Source organism: Erpetoichthys calabaricus, chromosome 15, assembly GCF_900747795.2.
Source record: "Erpetoichthys calabaricus chromosome 15, fErpCal1.3, whole genome shotgun sequence".
Classification (NCBI taxonomy): Eukaryota; Metazoa; Chordata; class Cladistia; order Polypteriformes; family Polypteridae; genus Erpetoichthys; species Erpetoichthys calabaricus.
In genome coordinates, this window is record NC_041408.2 from 57,486,065 (window position 1) to 57,510,835 (window position 24,771).

Genomic DNA, 24,771 nt, shown 5'->3' on the forward strand with positions numbered 1-24,771 from the left:
CATGATTGGATGGTTATAGCAGTAATTCTGATGCTGTTTTCAAAGGCCATTGGGTGGAGTGGAAAATAAAAAACAAAATCCAACTGGTGAAATCCATCCATCCATCCATTTTCCAACCCGCTGAATCCGAACACAGGGTCACAGGGGTCTGCTGGAGCCAATCCCAGCCAACACAGGGCACAAGGCAGGAACCAATCCCGGGCAGGGTGCCAACCCACCGCAGGACACACACAAACACACCCACACACCAAGCACACACTAGGGCCAATTTAGAATCGCCAATCCACCTAACCTGCATGTCTTTGGACTGTGGGAGGAAACCGGAGCGCCCGGAGGAAACCCCACGCAGACACAGGGAGAACAAGCAAACTCCACGCAGGGGGGACCCGGGAAGTTAACCCAAGTCCCCAGGTCTTCCAACTGCAAGGCAGCAGCGCTACCTACTGCACCACCGTGCCGCCCAACTGGTGAAATGCTGGGTAAAAAACAACTGCAGGGTTTTCAAGGCCAAAAGATCGCCTGGCCTCTCGTGGATATTATACCAAGCATAAATGTGCTGAAATAGTTATTATTAATATGACATATCATTCTAGAAGAGTAGGTACATTGGGTCTCATCAAAAGCTGTAATGTCCACATTCCTTCTGTCAACATAGGTGCTTTAATCAGATGGCAGTGGAGCAAGATGCCAACCAGCAAAATAAGAAAATGGACAAGATAATAGCATTAGTAACAACTGCAGATCTTTTAAGTATATGATATTGGAACACATACTACAGTCTATTAGAATAAGTGCAAAGATAAAATGGAATTTTGAAAATGCCAAACTAAACAAATGGGCTTTAAGGACTGATTGTCCTTGCCCAGCTGAGTTAAATTATTTTAGACCACATCAGTCCAGTCATGTCAAACTTGCAGAATGATATTATATTTTTGTATCGCTTGCATATTTTAACTCCGTCTTTTTATTCTGTCTTGTGATCTGTTCTTGCTATAGCTTCATAGCTACCGTGAGGCCATCACCTAAAGTTTGTAACATGGAAATAATATTTGAATTGTTAAAACTTTCAGTTTTTCTATAATTTTACTCAGATTTATAGATTAAGCTAATTTTTATGTGCTCTTCTGTTTGGTGTCCTGTTATAATTATGCTTCATTATTGTTGAGAGTTCCTATACTAACTTGTATAATATATCCTGTATCTGTTAAAGCCTTGCTGACATACTGTAAATGTCTTCAGTATTAGTTGTAACTTTCCAACACACTTGGAGGCTGTGGGTCAAAGACTGCCAACTCCATGTCTCAGGTGTACAAGAAGACAAACTCCAGACTATTAAAAATATTCAAATTAAAATATGACATTTTTTTGGCTTACAATATGTGTTAACTTTTTTTTACTGCTAAAAGCACTCATCGCTTTACATTTTCATCAGAAAGTCTTAGGCCTATTTGTTTAACTTGGAATTTCATTTCATTTATTTACAATATTTTTATTTTGTGCTAGTTTCTGAAGTACTAAAATAATGGAAAAACCAGTTTATTTAAATAATACTTATGATGCAGCATCAATACCTTGCATCAACTGTAAGCCAGTATTTGGCCAAACAAGATTTTCGAAATCTTTTAAATGGTTGTAATTTTTAATTATATAAATAAATATATTATGTTTAATGTTGTTATTAGTTCTTTGAAGCTATTCTGTGCTTTGTTTCTTAGAAGAACTTTGCAGTGTAGTTTACTTAGTAATGGAAAAGCGCCTCATTGTACCGTAATAAGATGCCAGAAACACTGACCATTCAAAAATCCAAATACTTTTTAGCTGTGTGTTTGTTTGTTTGTTTGTATTATTTTATTGTCGACTATATCGGCAACCAAGAATGGTATAACTGTAAATATCCTAATTCTTAATTGCTTGATATAACATAAGTTTATTGTTTATATTTAAACTTTCCTAATTAATCTTTTCTGCAGAGAAAATAGAAATGACCAGCTACCACGAGTTTATGCAGTTATTTTCCTGTGTAAGTTAAACCAACGTGATGAACTGCATAAAATGTTTATTGAAGATCTTGTTCTTCATTTGCTAAACAAGGTTAGTTTGAAAGTCTCACTGGAATTAAATAAGTAATATATGTATTACAATCAGACTTTTTTAAGATTTTTAAATGCAAATCTTTTTCAAATTAAACCAGTAGTAGTGTATTTTAAATGTTCTTTTTGTGCATATACAATGTATTTTGGAATTCATTCTTTTAGAAATGTATTATATTCTAATAAAAAACCTAACTTTTATTTATTGTCTTCTATATTTCCTTACAGGATGAAATAGTTTCAAATTCTAAAAAACCGATATTATGGGAATTCCCTGCAGCACAGAATCAAAAACAGGCTGTGGCAAATACTACTTCTTGTTCTTCCAAAACTTGATGAAGTAAGAAACTTTAAACACCTCAGTATCTAAAGTAAATTAATTTATTTTAAAGTAAGTCTGTGGCCATTTTGTTGAGTGTAGGGGCTTATTTGTAGATTTTATTCCCATCACATTTTAAACAGACTATTTTACTATACTGGGTGTTGTGTTTTAACTTCTGACGCTATCATGAACAATTCACTATCTGTGACCTGTGGGCTGCACAGCACTGATAATGTCTATACAGTATCTATAAAAGTAGGTAATTTTACTTTGTCTTATTATAGCACAAAAGTAAAAAACTATTGAAGGCCCAAAGCACAATTTTAGTAATAATACCTATAGCAACAAAACATTTTGGGGAAACAATAAAGTTAAGAAATACACAAAATAACCAAAAGTATGTGGACACCCTCTCCTTATTCTTAAGTTCAGGTATTTCAGTCATAACAGGTGTATAAAGCCAAACATATAATCATGCATTCTCCACTGACATACGTTTTGCAGTAAAATGGGTTATACTGAAGAGCTCGGTGACTTTAAAACTGGTACTGTCATAGGATGCCACCTTTGTCACAAATCAATACATGAAATGTCTGCTCTGCTAGATCTGTGAAGATACTGTGATATTGTGAAGCAGAAATGTGTTGGAGCTTAGCCACAAATTGGTAGACCACGTAAACTCACTGAGCACGGCTGTTGAATGCTGTAAAATTCACCTATCTTCTGTGGAATCTCACAGAACAGAGCTCCAAACTGCCTCTTGAAGCAACATCAGCACAAGAACTATGCATCTGGAGCTTCATAACATGGGTTTGACAAGTTTTGTGTGGAGGAACTCGAGTGGCCTGCACAAAGCCCTGATCTCAACCGTATTGAACACCTTTGGGATGAAATGGACTTCTGATTGTAAGTCAGGTCTCCTCATCCAACATTAGTACCTGACCTCACAATTGATATTTTGGCTGAATGGATGCAAATTCCCACAGACACATGCAAATTCTTGTGGAAGATTGTGAAGCTGTTAGAACCGCAGATTGGGTGGCAACTCCATATTAATGATCATGGTTTTGGCATTGGATGTCCAACAACCTCAAAGAGGCATGGTAGTTAGGTGTCCAAAATTTTTCAGCCATATACTGTAGTGTAGGTTTGCTCTTCCTCTTCTTTTCCCACTTCTATGTGGAGTCAATGTGCTTGAACAACCTTCTCCGTACAGCTCAATCTTGCACCTCCTCTTTAGTCAAACATGTTTTCCTCCTCCTTCTTTTGCTTTATTCATCCACCTCTGGTTTGGCCTCCCTCACTTTCACTTCCCCTGTATTTCGATTTCCATCACTCTTTTGCCCAGATATCAATGATCATGGTTTTGGCATCTTTTGTAATGATGAGAAAATATTCATTGTCTCATCATTACATGTCTATACCACTTCAATCTACCTTCCTGTACTTTCTTAGATATCTCTCCCACTTTTGTTGTTCCTCTGATAATCACATTTCTTCTTGTCCTTTTTTGTAACTCCACACATCCATCTCAACATTCTTATTTTTGCCACATCTTAAAAATAATACAGTAATCCCTCGCTACTTTGCGGCACACTTTTCGCGGATTCACGACTTTGCGGGTTTTTAAATACAAGTGATTGCCCGCCTATCGCGGAAGTTATGTTCCAGACCCATCAGCAACAGGAGAAAATCCGCGATATAGAAAGACCATATAAATAAACATGTTTATAGTTTAAGCCTTAAAATACCTATCCCACATGGTTTAAACACATGTAAACTTATAAAACACACTTTGTTAACACATATGATATGTGGATGTCGGGCTAAGGATATGAGTAACATCTCACTATTATAAAACATTTTAACTTCACGCAAGACAAGACATTGAGACAGGAAAATAGGTGCTGTACAGGCTTTTAAATTATTCACACGCAGAGCGACAAGCAGCACAAAGCCAGCACAAAGTCCACTTCTCCTTAGCGTTCATTCAGCTCCCCACTCCCTTGACAATGCGAAGTGGCAGGAGCATACTGCGCCTCCGGGGAGGGGGGTTTGAGCGAACGTGCGTTCAGCCCTCACACACCCCCACTCCTCCTCCTCCTTCCGAACGCGCAGAGCGACAAGCAGGCATTTTGGCAGAAGCAACACGAAGTTCATTTCTGCTCAGCGTGAGTTCAGCTGCCCCCCTTCACAAAGCGAGTACAGACACATCGACGTCTGATCGCTGTGTGCAGTGTTGGTCTGCGGTGTTTAAGAATGTAGAAAGTGTTTAAGAGCATAGGAAGTGTTTATAAGAGCGTGGGAAAGGTTAACAAGAGAGTGAGAAAGGTTTATAAGAGTGTGGGAAGGGTTTATAAAGCCTTAAAATATGTATAAATAATAAAATAAATATAGGTCGCTACTTCGCGGATTTTCACCTATCGCGGAACGTAACCCCCGCGATAGGTGAGGGATGACTGTAATGCATTTTATGTGTAGGGGCACGTAACATTAGCAGTAAATCTCAAAGTGCAACATATAAAGTTTAAACAAAGGCAAAGCAAGATAAAAACAGAGATCTAACAACAGTAATTAGTAGCATTCTTGTTAATAAGCTTTCCTAAATAGAAAAGTATTTAGCTGTTTTTTAAAACAACCCACAACCTGCTGTGTTCTTAGGCTCTCTGGTAGGGCATTCCAGAGCCGTGGAGCAGCGGCTGCAAAGGCTCGGTCTCCCATTGTATAAAGTTTGGTCACGGGGGGTGTAGGTGGTAGGTATTTGTAAAACAGAGGTTTCTTGTAGTGGATTTTAGTATAAGGAGTTCTTTAAGATGGGCGGCATGGTGGCGCAGTGGTAGCGCTGCTGCCTCGCAGTTAGGAGACCCGGGTTCGCTTCCCGGGTCCTCCCTGCATGGAGTTTGCATGTTCTGTCCGTGTCTGCGTGGGTTTCCTCCGGGCGCTCCAGTTTCCTCCCACAGTCCAAAGACATGCAGGTTAGGTGGATTGGCGATTCTAAATTGGCCCTAGTGTGTGCTTGGTGTGTGGGTGTGTTTGTGTGTGTCCTGTGGTTGGTTGGCACCCTGCCCGGGATTGGTTCCTGCCTTGTGCCCTGTGTTGGCTGGGATTGGCTCCAGCAGACCCCCGTGACCCTGTGTTCGGATTCAGCGGGTTGAAAAAATGGATGGATGGAGTTCTTTAAGATATTGTGGAGCATTTTCATGGATACACTGGTGAGTAAAGAAACAGAGTTTGTATTCGATACGGAGATGGATAGAGAGCCAGTGAAGTGATCGAAGGATTTGTGAAATGTGTTCATATTTCCGCACCCTCATCAGGATTCTTGCAGCACTATTTTGAATTTATTGTAGCTTTTGAAAGCTCTTGTTGGGTATCCCGATGAGGAGTGCATTACAGTAGTCCAGTCTGGATGAGACAAAGGCATAAACCAGCTTTTCAGCATCACAGAGGGAGAGGTAGGGACGGAGTTTGGCTATGTTTCGTAGATTAAGGAATGCAATTTTACAAAGGTGATGGATATGTGTATCAAATGACAGATGGTGCCCTGGAGTAGTTTTTTTGGTGGTCCCGATAATCTCATTTGTGGACCGTTGAACTGGTTGCAACAAAATGCCGCTCAAGGGCTTCGCCCAGCTGTTTTCATCTGTCGAAGCTCACTTGTAAACCACAGGGCAGATTTTACAAAAGAGACCACTCGTGATTTAACTGGGGCATGGGTCTCAAGGATGTTGTGGAGCCCATTGTTGTAGTAATCGACTAATTCACTGACAGAAGAAAGGTGGGGAGCAATGGAGAAGTTCTTAACGTCAGCATTTAAATCTTCTCCTGCATTCCCTTTACTGCCCATGCCTCAGCTCAATACATAATTGCTGGTCTTATGACTGTTTTAAAGACCTTTCCTTTAATCTTCACCTTAGTTCTTCACTCATACAATACTCCTGATACCTTCTTCCAGTTGTTCCATTTTCCATCTTGGGCTACCATTGATCCTCGATATTTGATCATCATTAAACTTTAGGTAATCTGTCTTCTTCCTATTTATCTTCAATCCTTATCTTCCAAAGCCCTTCTTCCTTATTCCACCTTCCTCTCCACTTCTTCTTTTCAGGTGCTACACAGCACAATGTCCTCTGCAAAAGGCCTGTTCCAGTGGGATTGGTCTTTTATCCCACAAGTCAATACATCCATAACCAGATCAAAGAGGTAAGGACTTAAAGAAGATCCCTGGTGTACAACTACGCTAACTGGGATCTTGTCTGTTACTCCAACACTGCTTTTAACCCAAGTCCTCACTCTCTCATACATATCCTAGACAATCCTCACATACTTCTCTGGTACTCCTTTTCTCTCTCTTGCACCTCCAGACCTTTAACAGGACACTCTATCTACACTCTACACCACAGAAAGTGTATGCTACAGTGTAGATTTACACTGATAGATATGTAGATACTGATTGAAAGACCCCAGGATCTAGAATGTTTATTGGTGTCTGGTTTTACAAGGAAAAATTCTATATGAGACATTACATCCTGTTATGTTTTAAGTGATTACTTAAAATGTAACAGGCTGATATTTATGTAAAAAAATACAACTCCATTTCTGGATTGAAGCTGAAATAGACAGTAAAAAAATAAGAAAATGAAGTTCAATCAGATTGCACTTTGTGTCACAGTAATACTGTAATTTGAACAGTTCAAAATAAAATTACAACAGCATTAAAAGCAAATGGAAATCTGGACTTTGATGAGGTCATATTTCATCATCTTTCACACAAAGCACATACTGTATATAATTTAAAAAGGAACAGCGTACCTACATACAGTATTGTCAATGAATAATGAACCATTTGTTGCTCACACATAATCTGAGCATAACTTAAATTTGACTTCACTGCCAGAAGTGTTTAGGGTGAATAGTCAGTCAGTCATTATCCAACCCGCTATATCCTAACACAGGGTCACGGGGGTCTGCTGGAGCCAATCCCAGCCAGCACAGGGCGCAAGGCAGGAACCAACCCTGGGCAGGGTGCCAGCCCACCGCAGAGGGTGAATAGTGATAGAGCAAAGTACCAACTTGGAGTTGCTAGTAAAACATCTTGGAGTTTAATGGATGAGAATGTGTGCATGTTAGTTTTTAGGAGAGTATTCTGGTAAACTAGAAATGAATTCTAATTACGTCATTATGTCTTGCTCCGGTTAAGAAGTGGTGATTGTTATTTTTGTTGTAAAGCAAGCAAAGAAAATAATTTGAGAAAGAGAAGGAAGAAGTACTGTGCTAAAGAGTCTTGTTACACTAAAAGGGTCTCCATGAGAATTTGGTTCGATAACACACAAGTGTGGCACATAAATTAGTTATTGACCCAACAAAGATATTTTTTCCTCCTCTTCACATAAAACTTGGACTGATGAAAAAGTTCTTGAAAACAAGAAACACGGTATGTGATGGATTTCGATATTTAAGACATTATCATCTGATGCCAAGATTAAGGAAGGCATTTTTCTTTTGAAGGCATTCCCAAATTTGACACATCATTAATAACAAGTGGTTTGAATATCTGCTAGTATGACCTGAGGAAATCACATGGAAGGCATTCAAGAATGTTGTTGAGAATTTTCTTGGCAAATTCAGAGCACCAGACTACATCTAGCTGGTTGACAACATGCTTCACACATATAAAACCCTAAAGTGCAACATGTTTTTAAAGATGTATTTTCTCCTTTCACACTTCTTTCTTGCTACTCTTGATGCAGTCAGTGACTAATATTGTGAAAGGTTTCACCAGAACATTGCAATGATGGAAAAGTGGTATCAGGGCAAGTGGAATCCATCAATACTGGCCAGATATTGTGGGAGTCTGAAACGAAAAGCATCAGAAGCTGAGTACAAATGAAAGTGAACAGCAAAACATTTTTGGACAAATGCAGTGTGTCAGCATCATTAAGCGATTTAACACTCTAAATTCAACAAAAGTTAATTTTATGTTTCTTCATATTCCTATGTTATACAATCAATCTGAAATTATAGTTATGTTCAGCTTGAAGCTGTCTATAATAATCCTCAAAACATTTTCAGGATGTAAAACAAATTTAAAAAGTGTGTTGTCCAGTGTTATACAACCTTTATGATCAAACTTTTGCCCATCCACTAAAAATGTAATGTTGTGTTATTTTGTGCTAGGTATTTCTGACTCAAATCCTGGACAAAGTTTACAAGGCTGGATTTCGTAATAATCAACCATCTGTGAAGTACCTTATTGAGTGGTTCATCATTTTAACTCTGCATTACTACCCTAAACACCTTCATAGTTTCTGGGACTGTTTCAGTTATGTAAGTAAAATTAACAGTATGCAAAAGTGAAGTCATGGAATTAAGTTAAACTAATAGTACAGGCTTATGTTTTTAAAGGTGAAAGTTTAGATGTGCCTCCTTTATAAAAACTAATTTTCTTTTTAATTTAATATTTTATTACTTATTAAAGAAGATGTTGACCCATTTTGTGAAGATTAAACTTATATGGACTGTGCCAAGGTTATTTTAGTTTTTTTATTTCTATATTTTTTCTGACCTTACTTGGAAATTCAGTTTAGTTTTAGTTTTCCTTCATCGTGTATTTTTAGTTTTAATTTAGTTTTTATTTCACAAAAAGACATTTCTATTTTATTTTTATATCAGTTATTTTCAGTTTTAGTAATTATGGCATGGAGCTCCAACGAAGTTTGTTTTGTGTCACGATCAGACAGAACTGTCCATTTAACGGATTTGGATATGAGTTTAATGTTAGTGGAAGCTTACTACACTATATAGTTTGCAAAAGTGATTGGTCAGTAACAATATGCTGATCGTGTATCATGAATACTAGTCAGTCTCGCGATCAGTGTTGTTTTATTTTCAAAAATTGGGAGTGGTCTCCCCTAAACTTTCTCATGTACTCAGATATGGGGATGGATATTTGAGAAGTAAACCACAAGACAATGGTTATTTTTTATATTATGTACATTTACAGAACCATCAACAACAAATCAAATCAAATTAATAATATATTGAACAATTATTATAAAAGTAAAGTTGAATAAATCGGACTTTTCAGCTGCATGAATAAAAAAAAAAAAAAAAAAATCGAGAATGTGTTCAGGTAAAATACCACTTCCGGTTGATGGATTTGGCCCAAAAGTTAATACAAATCTACAATTTTGGTATAACAACCACATGGCAAATTTCATCCATTTATCTTGTTGCTTTTTTGAGTTATCGTGTTTACACACACACAGACATAATTCCAAAAAACTGTATTTTTGGACTTAGGGAGGTCTAAAACTTCGAGATTCATCAAAATCTCGAGGTTGAATTTTTTCATGATTACTATACTTTCTCTATACTTCGTATATGAGAAAGTGAAAACAATTTCTTCTGTGCAAAGTGGCAGGTGAATTACTGTCGACGAAAAGCAGGCACCTGAGAAATAAACTGTAATGTTATTCACTCATGATTTTTCTGTCTATATGGTAAGGGTTTTGTTGACCAGCACATTCCGATTTAAGGCGTTCGATTTACATCTTGATATACAACAAGCACAAAGAAAGGTGTCACATAAATCACTTTCTATTTCACACTCTTTATACGCCCGCACTCAACTCGCTCTGTCACAGCAAATGCTGTGTGAATAGCCACTCTCCGTCACCAGCCGCCGTTCACTGGATGAACATATGCAGGCAGCTTGTGGTGGATGACTTTCTGTTTTAAAGTTAAAAGTTATAAATATTAATGACTAAGGGTAAAAACGAAAACGAAAACTAAACATATTTTTAGTAAATTATTATTTTATTTCAGTTAGTCTTTCCAAATACTGTAATAGTTTAGTTTTAGTTTTTTGTTTTGGTTTTGTTAATTATTTTATTTCAGTTCACGAAAATGTTTTTTTAATAATAGTTACAGTTTTGATTTTAGTTTTCGGTAACTATAATAACCTTGGACTGTGCCAATACACCACAATATTTTAGTAGTATTGCTTTGATTTTTTAAAATGTATTTACTGATCTATGCTGTGTACCCGGTGATTAGCAGTATTCTCAGGGAGCAGGATGAACTGGTATCTTCTGTTGCACGATTTCCAGGTAGTTCACCAACTGTGGAAGTTTATATTTTGAGATATCATTTCCCACATTTGAAAATGTCAAAAACAGAAAATAACAGTGAATTTATAATACTGACATAATAGAATGAATGACAGTTGTAGCCAAAGTCTGTTTATAAAATACTTTATTTAAGATGGATTTTGGTGTTGGATTAGTTTAGAGTATCTTATAAATATATCTTTTTCTACAAGGAACAGATAAAACAACTGATCTAGATTTTGTGACAGTGGCCCTAGGTGTTACAAAAGAGCCCATACTATATGTGAAAAGGGTGAACTTATGTTATGTTTTTGTATGAACAATTGTAATTTTGTTTTTGTGAAATTTTTGTATTTTCTGACTATGATTTTAGTTGTGTATACAAATTGAGACTATCATACTCCAGTGCCCCTAACTTAGGCTCTAGCAGAAATTTGGGGACATAAAGTATCAGGACAAAGAGTCAGTGGGACAACAGTTGATATAACAAGTAAACAGGTTTATTTATTGCAAGTAAAAATGTGTATTTATTGCAAGAAAAAAGGAAAATGTGATTTAGAGATAAAATAAAAAATGCACACAAACACTGCAATAATTAAGATGAAGATCAAACAAAACAAGCATTGTTTAAAAAAAATTTCATTCACCACATGGCACACACTTTTGAAATAAAAGAAATCTTCCAAACAAAAAAAAGAAATAAATCAATCCCTTTTTAATGAGCTCCAATTAATTAGCCCTGAAGTAAATCCATCCATCCTCTTCCGCTTATCCGAGGTCAGGTCGCGGGGACAGCAGCTTGAGCAGAGATGCCCAGACTTACCTCTCCCCGGCTACTTCTTCTAGCTCTTCCGGGGGAATCCCAAGGTGTTCCCAGGCCAGCCGAGAGACATAGTCCCTCCAGCGTGTCCTGGGTCTTCCCCGGGGCCTCCTCCCGGTTGGACATGCCCGGAACACCTCACCAGGGAGGCGTCCAGGAGGCATCCTGATCAGATGCCCGAGCCACCTCATCTGACTCCTCTCGATGCGTAGGAGCAGCGGCTCTACTTTGAGCCCCTCCTGGATGACTGAGCTTCTCACCCTATCTTTAAGGGAGAGCCCAGACACCCTGCGGAGAAAACTAATTTCAGCCGCTTGTATTCGCGATCTCGTTCTTTCGGTCACTACCCATAGCTCATGACCATAGGTGAGGGTAGGAACATAGATCGACTGGTAAATTGAGAGCTTTGCCTTATGGCTCAGCTCCTTTTTCACCACGACAGACCGATGCAGAGCCCGCATCACTGCGGACGCCGCACCGATCCGCCTGTCGATCTCACGCTCCATTCTTCCCTCATTCGTGAACAAGACCCCAAGATACTTGAACTCCTCCACTTGGGGCAGGATCTCGCTCCCAACCCTGAGAGGGCACTCCACCCTTTTCCGGCTGAGGACCATGGTCTCGGATTTGGAGGTGCTGATTCCCATCCCAGCCGCTTCACACTCAGCTGCGAACCGATCCAGAGAGAGCTGAAGATCACGGCCTGATGAAGCAAACAGGACAACATCATCTGCAAAAAGCAGTGACCCAATCCTGAGTCCACCAAGCCGGACCCCCTCAACACCCTGGCTGCGCCTAGAAATTCTGTCCATAAAAGTTATGAACAGAATCGGTGACAAAGGGCAGCCCTGGCGGAGTCCAACTCTCACTGGAAACGGGTTTGACTTATTGCCGGCAATGCGGACCAAGCTCTGACACCGATCGTACAGGGACCGAACAGCTCTTATCAGGGGGTCCGATACCCCATACTCTCGGAGCACCCCCCACAGGATTCCCCGAGGGACACGGTCTAATGCCTTTTCCAAGTCCACAAAACACATGTAGACTGGTTGGGCGAACTCCCATGCACCCTCCAGGACCCTGCTAAGGGTGTAGAGCTGGTCCATTGTTCCGCGACCAGGACGAAAACCACACTGTTCCTCCTGAATCCGAGGTTCGACTATCCGACGGACCCTCCTCTCCAGAACCCCCGAATAGACTTTTCCAGGGAGGCTGAGGAGTGTGAGCCCTCTGTAGTTGGAACACACCCTCTGGTCCCCCTTCTTAAAGAGGGGGACCACCACCCCAGTCTGCCAATCCAGAGGCACTGTCCCTGATGTCCATGCAATGTTGCAGAGACGTGTCAACCAAGACAGCCCTACAACATCCAGAGCCTTGAGGAACTCCGGGCGTATCTCATCCACCCCCGGGGTCCTGCCACCAAGGAGTTTTTTTGACCACCTCGGTGACCTCAGTCCCAGAGATGGGGGAGCCCACCTCCGAGTCCCCAGGCTCTGCTTCCTCATTGGAAGGCATGTTAGTGGGATTGAGGAGGTCTTCGAAGTACTCCCCCCACCGACCCACAACATCCCGAGTCGAGGTCGGCAGCGCACCATCCCCACCATACACAGTGTTGACACTGCACTGCTTCACCCTCCTGAGACGCCAGACGGTGGACCAGAATCTCCTCGAAGCCGTCCGAAAGTCGTTCTCCATGGCCTCCCCAAACTCCTCCCATGCCCGAGTTTTTGCCTCAGCAACCACCGAAGCCGCATTCCGCTTGGCCTGCCGGTACCTATCAGCTGCCTCCAGAGTTCCACAGGATAAAAGGGACTGGTAGGACTCCTTCTTCAGCTTGACGGCATCCTTCACCGCTGGTGTCCACCAACGGGTTCGGGGATTGCCGCCACGACAGGCACCGACTACCTTACGGCCACAGCTCCGGTCAGCCGCCTCAACAATAGAGGCACGGAAAATGGCCCATTCGGACTCAATGTCCCCCACCTCCCTCGGGACATGGTCGAAGTTCTGCCGGAGGTGGGAGTTGAAGCTACTTCTGACAGGGGGCTCTGCCACACGTTCCCAGCAGACCCTCACAACATGTTTGGGCCTACCAGGCCTGACCGGCATCCTCCCCCACCATCGGAGCCAACTCACCAGCAGGTGGTGATCAGTTGACAGCTCCGCCCCTCTCTTCACCCGAGTGTCCAAGACATGTGGCCGCAAGTCTGACGACACGACCACAAAGTCGATCATCGAACTGAGGCCTAGGGTGTCCTGGTGCCAAGTGCACATATGAACACCCCTATGCTTGATCATGGTATTCGTTATGGACAATCCGTGACGAGCACAGAAGTCCAATAACAAAACACCACTCGGGTTCAGATCGGGGGGGGCCATTCCTCCCAATCACGCCCTTCCAGGTCTCACCGTCACTGCCCACGTGAGCATTGAAGTCTCCCAGCAGAACGAGGGAGTCCCCAGAAGGTGTGCCCTCCAGGGACTCCAAAAAGGGTGGGTACTCTAAACTGCTGTTCGGTGCATACGCACAACAACAGTTAGGACCCGTCTCCCCACCCGAAGGTGGAGGGAGGCTACCCTCTCGTCCACCGGGGTAAACCCCAATGTACAGGCTCCAAGTCGGGGGGCAATAAGTATGTCCAAACCCGCTTGGCGCCTCTCACCAGGGGCAACTCCAGAGTGGTAGAAAGTCCAGCCCCTCTCAAGGAGATTGGTTCCAGAGTCCAAGCTGTGCGTCGAGGTGAGCCCGACTATATCTAGCCAGGACCTCGCGCACAAGCTCAGGCTCCTTCCCCTTCAGAGAGGTGACATTCCATGTCCCAAGAGCCAGCTTCTGTAGCCGAGGATCGGACTGCCAAGGTCCCCGCCTTCGGCCACTACCCAACTCATACTGCACCCGACCTCCTTGGCCCCTCCCATAGGTGGTGAGCCCATGGGAAGGGGGACCCACGTTGCCTCTTCGGGCTGTGCCCGGCCGAGCCCCATGGGTGCAAGCCATCGAGCCCCACCTCCTGGCCTGGCTCCAGAGGGGGGCCCCAGAGACCCGCGTCCGGGCGAGGGAAAATGCTGTCCAGATTTTGTATTCATCATGGAGGTTTTGATGAACCGCTCTTTGTCTCATCCCTCACCTAGGACCAGTTTGCCTTGGGTGCCCCTACCAGGGGCATAAAGCCCCGGACAACAGAGCTCCTAGGATCATTGGGACATGCAAACCCCTCCACCACGATAAGGTGGCGGTTCGAGGAGGGGCCCTGAAGTAAAAAGAATGTTTATTGTACTTTCACTCTCCTTATGTAAAAAAAAAAAAAAAAAAAAAAAAAAACATACACAGAGGGAAAGCTGGCTTGCCCAGGCATATTGGAATAACGGTCTATTCCCCTGCCTGTAACTTACCCTGCAGCTGAATTAATTCTTTGCGTACTGACCTTCTCCTGATCTGAACTGAACTCCTTCTCTGGCGAAAAGACTTGGCATTTATCCTGTGTTAACCGTCACCTGACCCAAGTCTAACACCCCTCTCTCTCCCTGGTCACATGCCTAATGCCTTATGTGCATATAATGTGAGAAATGTAGGGTAATAATGAGTAGTTTTATTTAAATCTTTTCTCACATTTAAAAAGTAATTAAAGAACTTTGCTTTAAAATTTATTTTCAGTTTTGGAAGTTTTTAATGTTGTTTTTATTTTTTTCTTCCAATACAGGACCAAGTAAAGTCAAAAACTAGCATATGTACGTTTCTTTCTGTTTTATCACATTGTGATGTCGTTTTGCTGAAATCCTCTGACAAGGTATGTTGTACATCTATTATATATTTTTAAGTTATTAGTCTTCATGTGACCTTGAACTGAATAGGTGGTGTAAAATGAGTATTTGAATGGATGGTTGTATTCACTATAAGAAAAAATTTAGAATACACAATAGTCCATCCATTCCGGTTTTCTACATTATTGTATACTTTACAAAGTAAACATTATCAGGTCTTCAACAACATATAAAAGTATCCCTGAATAAGCAAACAAAACAAAAATTTGATTCCTGTTTTATTTTTTAAAGAAATTTATAAGTAAACATCACAAATTAAAAAAAAAACAAAAAAAAAAAAACAGTTTTTTTTATGTGAATACATAAAGGAATGGTGGGTCTGTGGCTAAGGGTCTGTGCTGGTATCTAGAAATGTTGGTGGGTCAAATCCCATTACTGTCAGATGAGATCCTACTCCGTTGGGCCCTTAATCAAGGCCCTTACCCTGAAAATTGCTCCAAGTATATTGTAAAACAGCTGACCCTGTGCCCAAACCCCTCAAGATCATGAAAAATAGGCAATTTCTAGTTGGAGTTTACTAAAGTATATCAAATCAAAAAGCAAATTTCTCTTTGGACTTCGTATCTGGTTATGTGATCTTCAACAATACCTTCACCCAGACATTTCACACCAGTCTCTCCATACTCTTGGGAGTAATATGTCAGACTCCTTGCCTGAATAGGTTTTGACTTTGTGATACTTGTGGGTTTTCAAACATGAATCGCTTATTTCAGTCCCTGGCACAGCATCTTACTGTGACATGGATGCAAACTTCAGCCAATCTGTTACAAAGGTTTAAATCTCATTTCTTTCACCCTTTCTGATGAAGATGGAGTATTTTGTGTCATTGGCTTGCTACACAACCCAGATATGTTTAAACTTGTGCTAATTAATGGATCCATGGATAAGGATCACAATTCATATTTCTGTAACTAAAGGCAAGTTGCCTGAGTGTTTGATGCATGCAATCAGATTCTAACAAAGACAGTTCCACTAGATTGTTTGCAAATTGTATCATTAGATTTTACCATAAAAAAGGCACATGTTTACTAGAAAGTTTCACTTTTGAGTAATAAGTCTATAGGACATTGTTCCATTAGTGTTGTGGCCTGGAGGGGGCACACCAGCTTCCCAATCCCGGCACAGACAGATGCAGACACAGGTTCCACAAGCACAATACAGGGTTTATTGAGCAGTGGGAAACTCTTCCAAGGCACCGCTGCAAACCATGTGGGCTGCCTTCCAGCGCTCCATGGGAGATAATGTCCTGTGCATGTCCTCTCCCCAGGTTTTTTCATGAAATAGGTGTCCACACCAGGTAAGGGCCCTGGCCGTCCGCCATAGTATTAAGTATTATTCAGGAACATTTTGATAAGCAAAGTGAACAACATGTACAACCTGCCATTCTGCAGTGGATCCAGTTTTGTGGATTTTTAATAGCTGGATCATGAACACCGATGTTAACTGAGATAACAGAGACAGACAGATTACTAGTTGTTGTTTTAAGATTCTTTGTAACTTCATAGAAAACGTTGTGCCTTTTTCCTAGAAAGAAAAAGAGGAGAAAGTTTTTAAAAGGGTATTTCCTTCTGAGAAAGCAAGTTCCTAAAAAGAGTTTTGACAAGCATAGGCCTTTTAAACTGCCATTTTTTTCTATTGACGTAGTGTTTTGTCTTGGTAGAGTAATATATTGCTCTGCTTTCCCATTTTGTATTATTAATATGTAGCCTTTGTCAGAATGCCTTAAATCTCACAGATTTACCACAGTTTATAAGGTTTTATACCATATTACTTCTCCCCACCTTCTACATTTATAACCTCAGGCAATTAGATGTAGTAAAAGACAAGCAGGAGTTAAGTTGCACTTTAAATAATGTGTTATTGATAATATTCGTAAATAATAACAATATGCAAAGTGCATTTGAATATTGGCAACCATATAACCTGATAAATGCTGATGTGTAGTTTCAGGCGGCACACAGACTTGTAGTTACTTTAAATGTCTCTAGTTAAGTCATCATTTTGTGGTCAGCTTTCTTCAGAACAGGCCACATCCCTGTCTTAATATGGCTGTTGAGCTGTGCTCTTCATTGTGTTGTATTTTTCAGTTCATGGTGTGTGAGATGCTCCTTCATCAGTTGGTAAGAATTAAGAGAGAGAGGGAGGGGTAGAGCAAGCAAATTTATATATTCTCTGTCCAAACCCTACAGCCAATAGGGCGTCACGGTACTTAATGGCTTCAGGCAACTTTAGACCAATGGGGCACACAATAATTTTCACACCTGCCCCCAAAACCATTTGTTGAGCTGATGTTTGCCAGCTAGGCAGTCTGGCTTTCCTGTGGGGGTTGACTGAGAGAGTCCTTCACAAAATCACTTGCCAAACTTTTTTGAGGCACTTCCCCCAACCCTGTCATAAAATTACAAAGAGACTCGGTCCTAAAAGGGAGTGGGGATACTTAACCATACAAATAAAGACATACAAAATATTTATCAACTTTTGTGCAAAATTTCACACCATAACACCTAGTGTTTCTAAAATATTGTCAAGACAAGGTTAGAAGGTTTCAGGGTAAAGCTTTCAATTACACTGTTTGGGTTTGGGTTTTATATGCCTGAAGTTCTATGAAGAATCGTATTCTAACTCTACCTGTAATAGAATATCATCTGTTTGCTCATGTTCTTGATGAAGAAAGTATTTTAAAGTAACAGATTCTACCTTGCTTATTTATAATTCTTAACACTTTTTTGTCATGTCACCTATGAATGATTGGAATCCGTTTTTACTTATAGTTCATATTATGCAGTCATGACAATAAGTCTCTTAGCTCTTGTCTGCCCTTTTTCTCTATGTTGTTCTTGTCCTGCTTGTCATCTGAAGACCGGCATTCCAGATGTGCCCTCAGACACGTGTTGTACAGGTTTCAAATGACCTGTTGCAACTGTAAATGGCATGCTATAGAACTCAACATCCTGCTAGCCCTTTTAATTTCTTTTGTACACTGCATGGTTAAGGGCACTCATAACTCCACTAACACTCCCAAGACTCTCTTTTAGGGTGGACTTTCTAGCATGTAACCACCTGCTATTTATACATTTTTACTTCTGGATTTTACATTTATATATATATATATATATATATATAATATTTATTTATATATATATAATATTTATTTATATATATATATATATATATATATAATATTTATATATATATAATATTTATTTATATATATATATAATATTTATTTATATATATATATATATATATATATATATATATAATATTTATATATATATAATATTTATATATATATATATATATATATATATATATATATATATATATATATATATATATATAATAGCTGTGTAAGCCCATGCTGTAAAAAGCCCGGGGTCCTGGAAATTATTGAAATCGTCAGAAATTAAACTGGAACGTAGAGATGTCAGGTAATTGAAAGGAACTACTCTGGGCATCTCTCTCCTAGGAGGATGCGTTTTGCCAACATGCTTGCATCGCTTGTGCATTAGTGGCGGGAGGAAAAGTAAAAGAGATAGTATTTTGTTGATGTTAGCAGCTAAGCGACATTGTCTTTCTTCTGAGGTTTAATTTTGCTGGTGTGCTGGCCTTGCTTGTGTTAGCAGCTAAGCAAGTTTCTGTTTCCTCTGAGGTGGAACCCTCACCCTGACTCCACCTGTCACTTCTGGGCCAGACAGACACACACACTTCCACACATATATGTGTTTATATCAATCTGTCTGTCTGTCTGTCTCTGTCTCTGTCTCTGTCTCTGTCTCTGTCTCTGTCTCTGTCTCTGTCTCTGTCTCTGTCTCTGTCTCTCTCTCTCTCTCTCTCTCTCTCTCTCTCTCTCTCTCTCTCTCTCTCTCTCTCTCTCTCTCTCTCTCTCTCTCTCTCTCTCTATATATATATATATATATATATATATATATATATATATATATATATATATATACATATATATATACATATATATATATTGTGATGGACGACCGGCTACAGACTTCGGTCGCCACCCCCAGGCCGCTAGGAGGAGCCCTCCGGACAGCATGATGGTGCCCCGAGTTCCAGCAGGGCCTCATGGACTTTGTAGTTTATACACACAGCCCTGCTGGATACCTTGGAGGCCACCGGGAGTCGCTGTAGGGGTCTAGTGGGCTCTTGCGTGCCCTATAACCCGGGAGTGCGTCAGCATCACATGACCGGAAGGAACGACGTGCTCCCGGGGTGAAGAAGAGGACTGTTTACCCTGACCCGGAAGGAAATGGACTTGTGGGTTTTGCCAGGAACCACTTCCGGGTCAGGGGATATAAAAGGACTATGGGAAAGCCCAGACACTGAGCTGAGCTGGGAGGTAGGAGGGCGAAGTGTCTGGGTGAGGAGGTATTGGTTTATTGGAAGAGAATTGTGGTTTATATGAGAGTGGTGTCATCAGAGTGGTACCTGAGGGTTCAAGAGGTGGACAAAGCCTCAATCTGTTACAATATATATATATATATATATATATATATATATATATATATATATATATATATATATATATATATATACACATATATACACACACACACACACACATCGGAACCTCGGTTTGCGAGCATAATTCGTTCCGGAAACGTGCTCGTAGTCCAAAGCACTCGTATATCAAAGTGAATTTCCCCATAATAAATAATGGAAACTCAGATGATTTGTTCCACAACCCAAAACTATCCATCCATCCATCCATTTTCCAACCCGCTGAATCCGAACACAGGGTCACAGGGGTCTGCTGGAGCCAATCCCAGCCAACACAGGGCACAAGGCAGGAAACAATCCTGGGCAGGGTGCCAACCCACTGCAGGACACACACAAACACACCCACACACCAAGCACACACTAGGGCCAATTTAGAATCGCCAATCCACCTAACCTGCATGTCTTTGGACTGTGGGAGGAAACCGGAGCACCCGGAGGAAACCCACGCAGACACAGGGAGAACATGCAAACTCCACGCAGGGAGGACCCGGGAAGCGAACCCAGGTCCCCAGATCTCCCAACTGCGAGGCAGCAGCGCTATCCACTGCGCCACCGTGCCGCCCCAACCCAAAACTATTTATATAAAAATGATTAATACAAAATATTAAGTAAAAATACATAAAACAAATTAACCTACACTTTACCTTTGAAAAGAATCATGGCTGGTGTGAGTGAGTTTCTAAACTCTTGTGGGATTCCACCCAACGGGACGACAAATGGAAGAGCATCCCAAAGCAATCACAGTCTCCCAGCGCTGTAGCAGTTCGCCGTAAAAGCGAATCAGAAAAGATTGCGGACATGCTATAAGCGCCTGTCGTTGATGGGGGAAACAAGGAACATTATAAATATGCAGGGCCCTGCCTGACTGCTGTGTCTGTGTATAAATAACCGCGCTGTTGCTGTTTCAAGCTGAATAAAGCTGGTGTTGCTAAAGTACTGAGACTCAGCTTCGTGTTTTAGGGTGCAAGACGGGGACTCGCACGTCACAGCACACACACACACGAGCGAGCGAGCACACACACACACACACGCGCGCACACACAGTCACAATGCTAATGCTGTAATAAACCGTATACGCTCGTACAGATCCATATTACTAAACGAGAATGGTAAACCGGATATGGACGCAGGGACCTGCCCGTGGACGCAAAAGACATAGTGCGCATGTGCCACACAAAGGCCCCCACCCCCCCTCCCCGCACCAGAGCAAAACGGGAGAGACTACGAACCGTCTGACATGCCGCAAGCAGGATAAAGCGAGGTCAGAAATAAAACACAGAGTAGGAAACAAAGTAAAACTTTATAAATAGATTAAAGAACGGGGACGAACACATGGAGAGCGGGTTACAGATGATGAAAACTGGAATGCAACACCTTCAAAAAAAACCTAGGCACGAAACACATGCACACCGAGATACTGAATATAAAGGCAGAAACAACGACAGTTAAACGTCCACACCACACAGCGGAGGCGGACCCGGAAGGTGCAGGCACCTACATCGTGCGTCGGAAGGCGCCTATACAGCATGGTAAAAACCGACATAATACGGAAGGCGCAAGCATCGCCGCCATATTGTGAGTGGCACTAATGCGTGGTGAAGGCGCAGGACGAGACATAGTAAAACAAGAGGAGTCAACGCCCCGCCCCAGAGTGAAACGGGACACACTACAGAGTCCACAAAGGTTCATACATCAAACCCAAGATGATACGGACACGCGTCTGAAACCGCGGAAGCAAAACTGTCTTTGCTCCAAAACCAAACAGGTCAACAACTAACACAGCTTCGACACCGAGCCCGCGTGGACAGATCTAATGAACGTGGACGCCTACAACGCGCGTCTCAAACTGCATACGCAAAGCAGGCACGGATTCAACACGACACAGCTCGAGTGACCGAGATACAAACACGCGCCTGCCTGGATATAATTAATGAACGCAGGCGCCTACAACGTGCGTCTGAAATGCCGCAGACCAGGCAGGTACTGCTCCAAAAAGAAAGAGCTCGACTAGACGAGATACGGAGTCAAACGGGAAACACTACAGAGTCCGCAGTGCTCCACAATGCACCGCATAATAGTTCGGAAAGAGCTTCGTACTAACAGTGGGGAGACCCAGAGTGACACGGGCGAACGCTCCGTATTAAACATACGTCATCCTCACACGTCCAAACTATACAGCATAGGTGAATCACATTACAGTGATGCATTATTAACAGTACGATAAACATCACAGTATCGCAAACAAATGAAAATTATTACTCGAAAAAGGGAAAATATATTCACCACGGACCAGGGGCCTCATGTATAACGCCGTGCGTAGAACTCACACTATAACATGGCGTAAGCACAAAAGCGGGATTGTGCGTACGCACAGAAAAATCCAGATGCAGGAATCTGTGCGCACGCATACTTTCACGTTCTTCCACTACATAAATCCCGATCAGCATGAAAAGTAACGCACGTGCACGCGCCTTCTGTCCCGCCCCAACTCCCAGAATTACGCCTCTTTGAATATGCAAATCAATATAAATAGCCTTCTGTGAAAAGACAATGGGAAAAGCACAGGGGAAAATATAAGAATTTCAGCGAATACCAAGTGGAGGCAAAGGAAAAATGTACTATTTGTTGGTTTAAACAGTGATATAAGCAACAAAAGAAAGTTGATCGAGTGACAGAGTGTCGGAAAAACTCGAAAGATCAAATTCACAAAGTCGCACAGTGCCCGAAATAAAAAAGAAATCACATATCAAAGTCGCCGTGAAAAGGCAAGTCGTAGCCCACCGTCTGAGTGTCATATGAAAGCGTATTAGGGTACAAACAAAAAACATAGGCACACAGTGGGGAAAAAAAGCACGAAATGTCAACTTTAATCTCGAAATTTCCACTTTAATCACGTAGTTTATTTTGCCATTAAAGTAGAACATCATAAACTTCATCTTAAAATCGTTTATTTTACTAGTTTCTCAAGTAGCATGTTAAATGCTTTGTTCTGTGTTTGATCTTCTATGTGCTCTGTGTGTGAATCACTACGTGCTTCCGTTCTTTCTCTTTCTCCGACAGGACACAGAATGCATTACATTCGAGATATTACAGCTCTCTGAATAATTAAAATACTGAGATGTATACGTGATATCATTTTCATGATGATAGGAATGAAAGCATGTTATTAAACATGGGAACACGGTGGCGCAGTGATTGTTCATATCTCACACAAGAGGCTTGCTGCGCCATGTGCGACCTTCGATGAAATAATTTATTACAGAAGTACTGTCTCTTTCAAACGTACTAACCTCCAATTCCTGTCCATACTTTTCTTTCTCCAATCGCCACACAATCAGCTCTGTAATAGACGTTAAGCCATTTGTAAGCTTAGAACGCCGATTCTTCAAAACTTTTAAGGAACATTGAAATATCTTCGTAGTACATGTTTAATTCTATTCGTCTATCCTTCCAGTGTCGCGTCAGCACCAGCAAGTATACAGCGCAAGGCAGGAGCTATCCTTGAACTAGCTATACGCTGCGGCACCGTGTCCTCACATGTTTAATTATTAACAATACAGATTATTTAAATGAAGTTAGTTTTATCTGTATACTATAAGCAACATATTTTGCTGCATTTCATCTTAAAAATGATATTGTCATCATACGCGCTTTATAAAGTAGCGCAGGTTGTGCAATATTATAACTGTATTGTAAGTTTACAGTGAGGTGATTGTACTTATAAGTACAAACAGTTCTACAAGGAGCACTTGATGGACTGATTGAGTGCGTTTATAGTTCTTGGGATGAAACTGTTTCTGAAACGCGAGGTCCGTACAGGAAAGGCTTTGACGCTTTTTGCCGTGGTTGAGGTAGTGTGTACTTGAAACTGTATACCGATAATTCTCTTTCCGATCATCTGCTGCTGTGATTCACACTCAGATACAGTGATATAAATACTCCGAGTGGTGCAGTGAGAGTAATATGGAAAAAGATGATCCGCAGTGGCAACCCTTAACGGGAGCAGCAAAAAGAAGAACAAGATGCAGTGAGCGTAACAACGCTAAAGCAGTTATGGTATTTGGAATACTATGGCTATTCCCTGGCCCATTATATTGCTACAGGTTAATTACGATCAGATGCATTACACTAATAAACAATATGCAGTTAATTTCAGTGTATTTATAAAGCCGCGTCAGGAATGTGGAGCTAAGAAAGAAAGGATGAGCACACAGGAACAGTAGTTTGACCATTCTGTGGACCATTATATTGTTACAGGTTAATTACAATCAGATGCATTAAATTTATGAACGATATGCGGTTAATTTCAGTGTATTTGATAAAGCCGCCGCCGTGGATGTGGATCTAAGAAAGGGTGATCACACAGGAACAGTAGCACTGCTTTGACTGCTGGGTGCCGCCAGTCTGCAAAACCGAGCGGAAGAAATTGCGTAGGCCAAGGTATGAGTTACCGTGGAAAATGTGCGTGGCTTTACGCCAAGTTTAGGTTTTATACATCGCGATTTGAGCGTGGAAACATTCGTACGCAACATTTCTGTGCGTACGCACCGTTTATACATGAGGCCCCAGGTGTCATTGAAACAAAAGCAGAATAAAGCGAGATCAGAAATGAAAGACAGAGTAGAAAGCAAAGTAAAACGTCATAAACAGCTTAAACGAGGGAGCCAAACACATGGACAGCAGGTTACAGATTATGATCACCGGAATTCAAAAGCTTCAAAAACAAAAGCTCGACTGACCTGGATACAAACTGAAACGGGAAACACTACGGGTTCCGCAGTAGTCCACAATGCACCGCATAATAGTACGGACGGAGCTCCGTATTAACAGTGGGGGGCCCCAGAGTGACACGGGCGAACGCTCCGTATTAAATGTGCATCATCCTCACACGTGGCTGCCCAGCGGGCACGAGTTCAAAACGGCAGGGGTAGGCGAGCGAAGCCCCCTTGTATTGACTATATGAGTGAGGCATGCCGACTCAGACGGAGAATAGGAGACAATTGCCCACAATCCCGCAGCGAGAGAGAGAGAAGAACCATCAGTTCAGTTGTGATCACATGACGCTTGGCAGACAAAGCACATACATACTAC

General features: G+C 41.5%; 1 protein-coding gene across 1 annotated transcript in view; it reads left to right on the top strand.

Moving 5' to 3' along the window:
• The window catches only part of tarbp1 (TAR (HIV-1) RNA binding protein 1), a 113,850-nt gene that overhangs the window by 62,820 nt on the left and 26,259 nt on the right, over positions 1 to 24,771 (top strand). The window contains 5 exon segments of the mRNA XM_028820197.2: positions 1,971 to 2,091; positions 2,319 to 2,345; positions 2,347 to 2,430; positions 8,590 to 8,739; positions 15,045 to 15,131. Of these exon segments, the coding sequence (XP_028676030.2) occupies positions 1,971 to 2,091; positions 2,319 to 2,345; positions 2,347 to 2,430; positions 8,590 to 8,739; positions 15,045 to 15,131 (469 nt within the window).